At 41.0% G+C, this 12,794-nt stretch overlaps 1 protein-coding gene across 2 annotated transcripts; it reads right to left on the minus strand.

Moving 5' to 3' along the window:
• Positions 1-316: 316 nt before the first annotated feature.
• taf4a (TAF4A RNA polymerase II, TATA box binding protein (TBP)-associated factor) lies at positions 317-11,770 on the minus strand. Of its 2 annotated transcripts, none has more exons than XM_018680031.2 (16): positions 10,786-11,770; positions 9,544-10,472; positions 8,948-9,081; positions 8,511-8,627; positions 7,531-7,620; positions 7,218-7,340; positions 6,911-7,000; positions 6,561-6,773; positions 6,291-6,426; positions 6,091-6,193; positions 5,622-5,791; positions 5,407-5,537; positions 5,073-5,198; positions 4,124-4,180; positions 3,904-4,026; positions 317-1,764 (listed from the first exon to the last, which is right to left on the minus strand). In XM_018680031.2, exons 2-16 carry the CDS (start codon positions 10,319-10,321, stop codon positions 1,600-1,602), a joined length of 2,556 nt encoding a protein of 851 aa, XP_018535547.1. In that variant the 5' UTR covers positions 10,322-10,472; positions 10,786-11,770; the 3' UTR covers positions 317-1,599. The 2 variants fall into 2 exon arrangements, with proteins under 2 accessions (XP_018535547.1, XP_018535546.1); XM_018680030.1 differs by lacking the exon at positions 10,786-11,770 and adding an exon at positions 10,698-10,779.
• Between the last annotated feature and the right edge of the window lie 1,024 nt (positions 11,771-12,794).

Here is a 12,794-nt window from a genome sequence, read left to right on the forward strand (position 1 = left end):
GAGAGCTGCGTGTTGTGCTCATGGGAGTTGTGCGCAATAGATGCCTGTATAAGCCCAGGGGACACACACTGTGTGCTACATGTGGCTCTGCAGATGTTAGAGGATTACGTGGAATTATCTGTAAACAGGTAGAGTAAGAAGGAATTAAAGGCATTCAGCTCATTCATGTACAAAGCCTCACTCAGTATCCTCCGTACGACCTGCAGAACATATCCAGATGTTCTAACAATACAATGCTGCCCCCTAGTGCATAAAATAAAATAAGTAGAAGACATTATGACCCAATGAAATCTCCATAAACAGCAAAAGACAACAGTTACTGTAAAACCATTATTTATTCAAACTTTCAATAGAGAAAATGTGTTTTCCTTTAAGCTGTATGGGTAAATTCTCAATTCTATACAAAACCATGTGTAAAAGTTTAGGTGTAACATTTACAAATATACAGGAAGAAACTCCAGTTTCTTAAGTCATAGATACTAAAAACCTAAGGGGCTGTCCAGTAGCACACAAAAATATAAGCAGGTAAGGAAATGATTGGAGGACACTGTCAGTTACTATCGAAAGAGTAAAAATGTGTGTTGGTGGCAAGCTACAAAAATAGAAATCAGTTTCAGGTAGATGTATGTTTGGTATAGCTATACAGGTTAAAAGCTTTCTGAAACCTGTTGAAGTTTTAGAAAATACACGTCCAACTAATTCTAAAAAAAAAAACAATTTAACCAAAAAAAAAAATAAACAAACAAAAAAAAACCCACACCTCTCTTCACGCACCGAATTCTACACACCCCACAAAATATCCAAAACTGATTTTAAAACGTCCTATTCAGGTAAATGCACATTTTGTTTTGAATTTAAGATACATGACAACAACTGAGGTGTCACATGAAATTAAATAAATAACTAAACATTAATTTAAGCTTGAGTTTAGTAAATAAATATGCAGGACAAAAAAAAAAATCAAGTATAGTAATGGAGATGACAGATAGAGAGCGAGCTACTGCTTCATGAGATACAGCAGGGTTAATTGCTTCGGGATGGCTATATGGCTTATTCATCGTTAGGAAGGCAACTCAGTAGGTTATACAGTTTGGAGCTTAAACTAATTCAGTTGACAAAAACAAAAATAAAATCATTAATAAAATTAGTTGGTGATCTAATAAAACAAATGATTTTCATTGCTTTAAAGCCTAATGCACATACAAATAATCAGAAAATAAACTGTACTGTGTTGCAGTGCATAATTGTACAATAAGTAATTTGTTCATACAAAAACCCTTTATATAATCCTTTTTTTGCACGTTCTTGAAAAATAAGTTGTACAGGGTAAATAAAGGGGCGCAAGTCCATGACTGCATTCAAAGAACATAGGCGTTATCTGAGGAGGGAGGTAGAGAGGATATCAAATGTAGCTACTGTTGTATTTCTGGTTGTCAGGTACATCTGAAAAAACCTTGAAATGTGCCAAGTTGCTCCTCTTCTCCTCTCCATTTATAAGAGTCTCTTGCGCTCTCTCTGTGGTGGGAGGGGTTGATCTCTCCACGCACTTCATTTCCCCCCCTCTCACCTCTCCTCCTCCTCTCCTTTCTGACATCAAGCCTATTTGAGAAAGCCCTTGTAGAGGAAATGGGAGCGACTGGTAAATCTCTCGTTCTCCAAACAGAAGAGCAGGTCCCTGAGATTGACACGTGTGATGCGCTGCCGTGTGGGTCTGGAGCCCGATGAACCAGCCCCACCAGACAGAGAGGGACCTGTTCCTGATCCCTGCGAGATGAGAGGGAGAAAGGCAGGGTGAAAAAATAATGACTCCGATCAGTTTATGCCTGCATGCACCTTTAACCATATATCTTTTGTATTTTCACATTTAAATGTTTGACCAATAAGGAGCAGCGGAGTGGCCTTTGCACGTGCACTGATTGAAAGCACTATCTGGCTGGGACCTTGCTGTGCAAAGTTTGAATGTTCTCTTGCATGGGTTTGGCTTCAAGATGTTCCAAATTCCTTCCATTATCAAAAGACATACAGTTTAGGTCAGTGATTTCCAAACAGGGCTACTTGTACCCCAGGGGGGTAGCCTTATTTCTGCAGTTAGCCAGGGGATCTGGAAAATAGCTTAACTAATATGAAAAAATATTGATTGATTTGATTTCTAATATATATCCACACTTTGAATCAGCTGTAAAATCTGAATACTACATGTTGTGATTCAGAGTGTATTAAAACTAGCACATCCAGCAGAGTAAAGCAGGCTACAAACAGTTGATAAATGGTTTAAATAGTTAAATGAGAGGAATACATAGATTGGTTTGGATTGTTAGCTGAATGTAATGGATAATTAGTTGAGAACAATAGCTATGGAAAAGTTGTTTAAAAAAAAAAAGACACTGAAAGAAATGTGTATATGAATTAAATAGCTCAAAATAATGGATAAATGGCTGAACTAGAACCAGTGCTTTCAGTAAACGGAAAACTCTGAATTGCCAGAAGTAGTGAGAGTGTGAGTGTGCATGTTTGTCTTACACATTAGAACTTTTATAGACTTGTACCTGGTCCATTGTGCACCCTAGCCCACTGCATGACAGGATTTTACACTCAACCCTGAACAGCACTAAGAACCAAGATCTTTATTATTAACACCTGTACACCTCCTTATTCATGCAATTATCCACTCAAACTCTGTCATGTACAATGCAGTTTTTTTACATCTCGAATTTCTATATCTCTGAAACTACCTGCTCACTGCTATAACACTTTGCATTAAACACAACAGTATACAGCTCTGTGCCATCTTTTTTTCTTGTATTTTCAAGAAACAATATAAGAGGTCTACATGTAACAGCAGCATAAAAGTAGCACTATTGTCATAGGGGCAGAGGAGGTGTACAAATAAACACTATTTTTAAATTATTAGAACCTTTGTCAAAGCAAGTAAATAAGAGGATAAATATTACACATTGTTTCCTCAGCAATGGTTTTTATATACCCGTTCCTGTCGGGACACTTAAAGAATACAGCAGCACATGGCTAAACACTTATTTAGCAGAACAGGTTCTGCTCTTGTAGATGCTCCCCAGAGAATCCAAAAAGCAGTAAGAGATTCAGTGTGGAGTGAAAAAAAAAACCCTAATAAAGACTAACACTAAACAGAGCAGAGCCAACACATGCATGAAAAAGGCAGAACAGGGAAACGTGCACCATGCCTGAGGGAGGCAAAAATCTAGAGGTCTGGTGAAAAGAAAAATCAATGAACTCAACCAGAAACAGCAATGTGTGGAAGGCAGAACCAATCATAACCAGCAGCTGCAGCAGTGAGTACAGGTTTGTCACATTATGAAGACTGTCACATAGTATTTATTGAATGTGACTGCTGATTACACAAGTCAGCTGACAGCATGTCTGAGTCCAGTGCTCTGCCCAAACTAACGAGAAACATCATTACTCTTTTCTTTTTTTTTCCTCCAGGTATCGAAGCAGCACAGATGACTGACAGCAGGTTTCTGTCAGGGTAGTGTGGGCTGCCACTGACAGACTTTGTCAAACATTGTCTGACTGAGGCACTAGAGAGGAATGGACAAACTGTTTACACTAATATTGGCTATTTCTATACGCAATATTTATACAAAAAGAAAGTAGGTTTTCAAATGTAATCTGGTATTATTATTGCCATCACTGTTATTTTAACAATGTAACTTTGGTGACTTTTATTGAACTGTGAGTCATGAGTGGCTCTCCATTCTGTCCCTGTCTAGGTTATGCTAATTAAGCAATGTCTAAACATTCTCTACCGAGTGAAGGGTGTAGAGGTACACAAAGTTACGTGATGACTTTACAACAGGAGTTACACTCAACAGCCATCCCAGGCTACACAATATTCTTTGGGGAAAGTACAGTTGTTAATGTTACCTCAGCTGTAGCAGAGGAGGACGGAGAGTCCAGAATCTTCCTCTTCTTTCTGGGGCCGATGGCTGCCAGTGCCGTCAGGTTGGCCTCCCTCTGTCTCATCTGAGCCAGCTCCTGCTGCTGCATCTGGACAATACACACATACCAACATGGAATTCAAGCATACAGAGCTTAAACCTACAGAGGCAGAGACTAGCTGGCTGCCGTCCCCCTCTCGTCTTACCTCTTTTGCCTTCTGTTTCAGACGCAGCTGCTCTGGGTCCTCTTGCCGAGCTCGAGACTGCAGGGCCAAAAGCAAGACACATTAATAACTGATGTTGGCAGAAGAAAGACCAGAGCCCATCAAGTACTTGTTTTGGCCAAGCCAGAAGTCCCCTGAATATTCTCACATCTATCAATATTTATGTTTAAAGCTGAAAAGTTATAAAACTTCACAATGACGGAGTAAAACTTATTCACTGTAAATCCATGTATCATTTTTTATTTGTAATGTCACAGAGTTACTGGAATTAAATTTATTGTTACAAATTCGTCCCAAGAGCCATTTGATATATGCCACTGTACATTTGTCAAAAGCAATTCGATTTACATCCTAACAGGCATCCTGATGGTGAGTCAAAATCAATCGCAGGTGACCTTTTGTCACTTTAGAGAATATTAATGAACCTCTGGAGAAGAGAAATGTTGAGGGACACCGAAACACTAAATGTAAGCCAAACAAATCAACATTCATTACGCGCCTGCTATTCTTAGTAAAAGGGTCTTGACTTCAATCAAATATTAAAGAAAAATAACAGACATCAGGGGTAGGACCATAAAATAATAATAAAACTTGCAGATGCTTGTAACTGCTGAAAGTCTGTTTGAGCCTAGAAGATTATAAATGACATGGCTGCTGAATGTAACACATCAAGGCAACAAAATGCATATTTTAAAGGTTGCATAAGCTGGTGTTTCAACTGCCCAAAGAACCTTTTATCTTATTTATCGCAGAAATAAGTGGGATCATCAAAATCTCACATTGAAGGACTTTTTATTTATGCTATGATTCTTACTTGCTCCTCACCACAAAGCTGCTACATTACATTATAATACAATGAGAATTTCATGTCATCTTAACAATAGCCTATGGCCAGATTATTTTTGATGTTTGATGTTGGTGATGCTGTTACCTTAGCTGCCTTCAGGAGGATCTCTCTCTCCTGTTCCTCCTTTCGTTGTTTCTCTAACTGGTCCAGTTGCTCAAAGTACTTGAGCTGAGCACGAACATCGCTGCTTTGTTCATAGTTGTCATCCTCCTGCCAACAGACAACAGTAGAGAAATTACAGCACATACATGGACGCAAAGCACTGTAAGATGCATGCTAAAAACAACACTGTGCATTTTGTTGAGTTTTCAGTGTCACGCCACCAGTGTAATTTCTCTGCAAGAATTTTGTTAAGGCTAAATCTAAAATCTGAATCTGCATTACTGTGACTCTGTCCATAGTGCAGCTGTAAACAAACCTTTAAGTTGACATTTTTCTGCTGGGCCACTTGGGAAACTTTTTCAAGCAGGTTCTGGAGTCGCTGCTGAGTAGCATGGGAGACATAGTTCACCACCTCCGCACCTAGGTCTGTAACACCATACCTCCTACCTGGAAAAAGAAACCACAGTCCACCTTAGTGTTTTTGATGGATGTTGCATTGTCAGTAATGTTGTTAACGTTTAAGTGTCTCACCTATTTCCAGCATTCTCCTTTGTAGCAAGGTGCAGGAGAGGAAAGCCTCATCCTTACAGGAATGTGTCACTGCTCCCACTAGTCCAGAATTGGTTGCTAGGATATTAGCACTTTCCTCTGATAGGTTCACTCCAGCCATGGAGGCCACGTCATTGATGTCGTCATCCTCCCTGTAAACATAAATGCAGTAAGATAAACTAAGTCACTAAAAAGATTAGAATGAATTCACAAAGATACATGTAGTACTGAAACTTTATGTATTTACCAGATTTTAATCACCCTTTTTGTGACAGTTTAATAATGTTTTTGAGCTATGGCATATTGACAAACTTTTTTTTTTTTTTGCTGGGCAAATTCGAAAAGTTACAAAAGATACATTTTCCACATTGATGAGACACTAAAACCTGTAAAATTATAAACTACATTTATATGGTAAAACTGATTTGAATTCTGTCATTTTTGTTCTTACTTGAAAGTGCCACCCGCCTCTTTCAGCTTGTTCTTTTGAGCTGGAGTCAAAGCTGCAGCAGAGACTTGTTTAGAAGCAGGTGGCACCTCTGGTCTCACAGGAACTGGTGGAGGCACAAAAATCACAATAAATACTATAGGTCATCCAAGGAAAGACACACACATGCACAGAGAGAGGTGATTTTAGATTCACTTCCTCACCTGGTTGCAGCTCTTTAAGCTGGTGCTGTCCCAGCACTATGCGGCCAGGGGCCTGATTCCTGAGAGTCACCATGGGTGTCGTCGGTAAGGTTACCTGAGGTCTCAAAATTGCTCTCTGCTGCTGAGGCTGGAGAACCTGGAAAGGTTTCAAATGATTATGTCATTATTACCACTGTGACAGGTATACTTTCAGTTGCATTATATCTGACATAAATACAAGTTTACAAGTTGAGTTGAGCTGACGCTGGAGATACAGAAGAGTCAGTTTACCAGTGACGGGGTTGGTCCTGGTTTGCTGATGCCTGGCTGGAGCTGGGGCCTGCTGACTGGGGCAGTGAGGCGAGGGGCCGGGCTGCTGAGGACCACTGTAGCGGGGTTGGTTGAGGTGGATGAGATTGGACTTGAGGCTGGCTGAGGGAGCTGACTCTGCTGGATGAATGCTGCTGAGTCTGGAGTGAGCTGCCTCAAGGCTGGGAGGCTTCTCTACAGAAGACAAACAGGTGGACAAACGTTGCAGAAACACACTTGACATTCTTTGTCCACTGGCTCAAGAAAACTGCTACTGGCATTTTCTGAAAGGTGTATCAATGACAGTGACAGCAGAATGTAAGTTTTCTCACCTTAAGGAAAGGCACAAGGTAAGGTTGGGGCGAGGAATTGAGCTCTTTGTACAATCTGCTGGTGAATTCCTCTGCTTCCAGTTTTCCCTCCTAAAACAACACCAGAAACAAGATGAGCTATGAGTGAGAGCGGTCATAATTACTGGTGCGATGTGTGTCTTGGCTGAAGGTTTACTAGGAATGACATTTCCTCTTTCTTTCAAATTAATAACAATATAATTGTCAAAGTCCTTGTCCAAAGTGAAAAATAATACAGCAACTGACAAAACAAACATTAGTGTGTCTTTTGCATGTACAGCTTCCTCACCAGCAGGTCCTTGACCAGCTCTCTCACACTGGCTGCAGTCTCTGTTGATTGCTTCCCAGTGGATGCCAGCTTTATCAATGTGGACAGGAAGTTCTTACATTTCTTCACATTCTCCATTGTCTCCTGCCAGAAACACAGAACATGGGTTTTATTCGTGAATAGCCATATAATACATCCAGACATGCTTTGCTTCCTTTTGTTGTAATGTAATTGTCATAAAAATCCATGTCATTGTCATAATCTCTACAGTATACTGTTACAGTGCATGCAGACACCTAGCTCTATTGGATCCCTTGGGCTTCACACAACTCACTTTGCTCACTGTTACTGAGGTAACTGTGGTCCCAGCTGTTTGGGTGACAGTCCTGGGGGTCAGTCCTGGTACTGCAGCCCCAACTGAACTCTGGGAATAGAGATGTCAACATCATAACATTATCTAGGTTGTTTAAAAGTTTTAAAATCTGCTTGTCAAGTCATTACTAGAGAGTGTGGGCTTTAGAGCTGTTTCAAAGTTGCTTGAGTGCATCAAACAAACTTCTATTCTTTTCCGGCACTGAATTGTGATTTTGTGTTCTTCAAAAAAATAAAACCAAGTCTTTATTTCACCCAAACATATTAGCAAGGCAAGGAAAGACTTGACACTAAGGTAGTGTTTGCCTTAAATGACATACCATGGAAATCTATGCACGCTTAGGTTTACTTTTACATGTACAAAACCACATTGGTCTTGCGTTCTTATCTATTTTGTACATAATAGACATTGTGAGATATCTTATCCGGAGTCAAGCATATCCAGAGGCCTTGAACAGAGAGCATTTATAGAATATTTCTTTAGAATTAAACATAATCGTTCAACTCTATGTTTCAACTCTGCTATAGTAAATCCAGGAAACAAGGTCCAGGACTACCAATAAACCCAGGCAACTGAAAAACATTAATTCACACTGTGCATCAAAGTGAGGGTTTGTTTCCTTTTCATTGTGGAAAAATGAACTCAATAGATCCTTCTGGTGTGACAGGTGACACATTATCTAGTAAGATTTTGTGTATTGTGATTTAATATCTAGCTGACCTAATTTCAAGCAGTTAATGAGGCACTTTGTGTAAATAAGAGAAATGTAACTCAAATATGTTTGCATTCTGTGGCTAAAGTGCTGAGTGACATAATTCTCCAGACATGGAGCAATAAGTGAGAAGTCTGCAGCTTATACGAGTAATGGACACAAAATGATGTGCAATATGTTAAGTGAACATTATAAGAAATTACTGACACCCACAGACAGATGAGGTTACCTGAAGAACAGGAGGTCTGTGAAGAGTGGTGGTCGTAGCGAGTGAAGTTGGAGCTGGACAGCCCTGGCGGATGATGGTGGTGGGAGCCACTTGCCTGGTGATGATGTTTCCAGGAGTCTGAGAGCAGGCATAGAGTAAAACGTGATCCACAACACCCACTTTCATAAAACCAGAAAAAGCATCTCCCAAGTTCAATCTTTTGGAATTTTTCCATAAATTAAAACTAATAGTATGAAACAATAATATACAATAGAATTACTTTCCATACACCCACACATGAGCTATAATTGTATCCAATATGATACTCAACAGGTGGTTCCCTAAGCTACAGGCAGGAATGCAAGTTGAACATTTGCTGTAATACTGCCCTTGTCCCTTACGTGAGACATAATTGTTGGCAGTATAAAGCTTCTCCTATGCAGACTGTGTGATCTTACCTGGCCAGGAGGCACATTTGTTGGTGTGGCAGTACGAGGTGTCACACCTCCCTGTGCCTGGGCCTGCATCTGGGCCAGAGCCTGCTGAGGAATCATCAGCAACTGTCCACTCTCACTGCGTACAAGCACCATCCCTGAACCGGGTCAGAAAATACACGAGAAACCTTAAATATATCTATACAAGAGGCAACTTAAGTAGAATTATACTACCATGAAATGAAATTGCCTGGGTAGAAGCAGTGTCAAAACCAGTGTTCTTCTAAATAGATGCTACAGCTAACAATTGAACCACCATTCAGAGTAAACATGATCAATTCATGTTGTAAATCTCACAAAGTAGTCATAAATCACACCAGCCCAGTGGTTCAGTGATATTTAAAGATCTGGGTGTGCACCTCATAGTGAGTCTAAAAGGACATGCACTAACTATGTATTTTGTATTGTATAAACAAATCCATAAGAATGTAATCATGCACTGCCTATTTTTACCATCATGGATCAAGAAGCAAATGAAAATGAAACCAATTTTGTAAATCAATCAAGTGTGAAAATAAATGTCTGTACTCATACAATAAAAAAGTTCTAACTTCACTCACCAGGGGGGAGTTGGATATTATGTATACTGGGCTGTCCAGGGGAGTTCTGGGGGAGCCTCGGGGCCAACATCTGAGGCGTCAGTGCTCGGATCCCACTTGGACCGGCAGCTACCGTCACCGGAGTCCGGGGAGCGCTAACAGCGCCTGGAGTGACAGCCGCCTGCGGTGTTGACTGTATTATTGTTGTGGGTGGCTCTGCCTTGATAATGTGCGATCCTGCGCTGACAGACACCGGGTTGGACGGCTGGCTATTGTTTACAAGCGGAGTTTGTATGCCGATACCTGACTGCCCTGTTGTATTGGCAACCACAGCAGGGCTCGCATTATTGTTCCCATTCAAAGTTCCACCCGACCCCGCGGTTTGCATAGGCGGTCTGACGAGTGTCACGGTGGGTCCTGTTGCCTGGCTCACAGGCTGAGCTGAAGCAACAACAGTCTGCGAGTTCATGAGCGGCGTCTGGATTACACTATTTGACGAGGGGGGCATTATCGCACTGGCCAGCCCTTTAGACAACACCGGTCCACTGCTGACAGCTGCGACAGATACCGCAGGACCGCTACTGTTACCAGTGCCACTTGTCACTGTCGTCCCCACGAGAGGGGCAGCGCTTCCTGAATTGTGAGAGTTCATAGTTTGGCTCCCATTGAAAGTCTGCACTGAGTATGAGCCTACTTTCCCCTGATGATTAGGGAGAGAAGTTGCACCGCCACTAACAACAAGTGTTTTGCCAGGGTCGTGTCCTGTGTTGGAGTCCGTGCTGGCCGTCGATGCGTCCATAGCTGAACCATGGGGACCTCGCTAAGATGAGACCCCCTGCACTTCAACTTGTTTAGAAGGAGCACAAACAATCTTGGATGTGATGGGGCAAGACTCTGACACATCTACTGATTCCCTCTGTCAGCTCCGGCGCTTGTTTTTCGTGTAAACTCTTTCGAGACAAAGAGGAAAACAACATTTAGTTTCAGCGTACCTGCTTTAGCAATCGTCTTGACCAAGTCCCAGCTGGACATTAGCTCTCGCTACCCCCTTGTCCCGGAACTATAGCCATGTAATTACCGGCTGCTTCGTGCCTACCCCAGTGGTTGTTGTGACACAACACCGATAATTGTGACTCTACAGACCGGACAGGATGACAAACTACCGCTTTATTCACCTCTGTATGTAAAAACAGCTTATCCAGTGGGCCTGGGCGAACCGCCATCTTCACACTCCTGCGAGCTTATGAGAAGTGAGGTACTTACCAACTGACATGCGCGTGCGCACAACAACTAAACGTCTCCGTGCGGGGGACTTCGGCGAGCTGTGATTGGCTGTTCCACATTCTAAAAGGCGGTACCAATGGCTTCAGCTGTCATTCCTAGGGATGCACGAGACGGAACAACATCGTACCGAAGACGAAATGTTTCCATCAAATATTACGCTGTCGCCGGTGTGTTTGTGGTGTCCCGATAACTATCCCGTCTCAGAATCGTGTCGAGTGACTTTTGGTATAATAATAACGTGGTTTAGAACAAGCTAACAAACCAGATTCCGGAGTTTAGTCACTCTCGATGCGCCGTGCAAGATGGCTGCACTGTTTTGGCCAGCAAGTGAAGTTACTGTTGTAAAGAGGCGTTTGAGGGCGCCCCACCCTCCTCTCAGAGAGGAAATATTGTACTGTGCTGTCAGCTAGTCATGGGATTTAGTCTGGTTGAACTCCTCCGTGTGCTGACTTTGTGCCCAATGTCCAATGCACACACATTTTTTTCTTTTACTTTCACTTAATGTGTTGAGATATAACTCCAACTGGACTGTATGTCATTTATTCAAATTGCATATTTATTATTCAAATAGAGTCCATTAAAGAGGTGATAGCCGACCAGCCCTAGCTTTTATATGGACTTCACACTGCACACATTTTGAATAAATTTTCTACAGTACGTTTGGATTTATATTTCAAAACATAATGAGTAGTAAAACTGCAATGTGTTTTTTTTTTTTTTTTTTGTTTTTTTTTTTTTAACAGTCTAGGCAAGAGGTGTACCCTTCCATAACTAGAAACTAATAAAAACCCCATAAGTATTTTAGTGGTATACATTTTTAATTAATATAGTTGTGTTCAATTTGGGCAAATTCCATATTTTGTGGATTTTTCAGGTGAAAAATAAATAAAACTACTGCAGCAAATGTACAATGGAAAAAAGCTTTTCTTCAAATGTTACCTTTTCTTTCATGTACTTCAACAATAGAAAAAATAAATTGTAAACTACAGTTAACTTTTTGTAGCCAGCTAAGAGTCTCTCTGTTTTTGATTTAGGAATTTTCCACTACTACTCCTGTAGATGACTTAAACTTTTGAGATGTTTTCGGTCCAGTCCTGCACACACAGGATGTTTAAGACCTACCCACAGATTTTCAGTGACATTTAGGTCAGGGGACTGTGGGGGCTGTTCCAAAAGCTTCAAGCCTGCATTTATTGAAGTAATTCATTGGTGGATTTTTGAAGTCTGTTTTGGATCTTTGTCCATCTTTTCAGTTTCCCTCTCTTGATTCACTGCATGATATGTATATCCAAAATATTCAGTGGAATCCATGCTTACATGTATCTGTTTAGTGTTTCCTGTGCTACTAGCTGCCACACAACCTCAAAGCAGAATAACATTTGGCCACAGTCATCAATAACATGATTTTGCCTAAAGACATCCAATTTAACTTGTTTCCAAAATGACAGGTTTATTCAGATGTTGACTTTTGTGAAGGTTTCCTTCTGATCACCCTTCCATATAGACCCTGTTTTTATATATGTCTTTTCAGCTGACCTTATGACCCTTTGCAGCTTCTTCTTGGCATACCACACAGTGATGTACGCCAGCACACTGTCAATGGTAGCACCTTAGAAGGTCACCAGCAGCTTCTCCTCTAGATTGTTTTGTCTTAGGACTCTTAGTTAATGGAGTTGCTGCGAGGCCTTGTTCACTGTCACTGCACTAGGCCCTCCACTACAAATCCAAATCCAGTAAAAAAAAATTAAAAATGAATGACAAAAAATAGGCTGAAATTGTTTTGTTAATCTAACAAAAATCAGACAGATCAAAAGATTAAAAATAATTTAAAATCAGGTGCCAAGTAGGTAATTGTCCTTACGCACCAGATGTTGGAGGAGGGCGTCCTGTTCACCCCTCAAGTTTTACACCAACAGCTCGTTCTGTGACACTGTGTCTTTGTGAGACTTGATTTGGCTTCTAAAGCTCACGCTGAATGCTATCAACCT

Source organism: Lates calcarifer, linkage group LG12 (assembly GCF_001640805.2).
Source record: "Lates calcarifer isolate ASB-BC8 linkage group LG12, TLL_Latcal_v3, whole genome shotgun sequence".
Lineage (NCBI taxonomy): Eukaryota > Metazoa > Chordata > Actinopteri > Centropomidae > Lates > Lates calcarifer.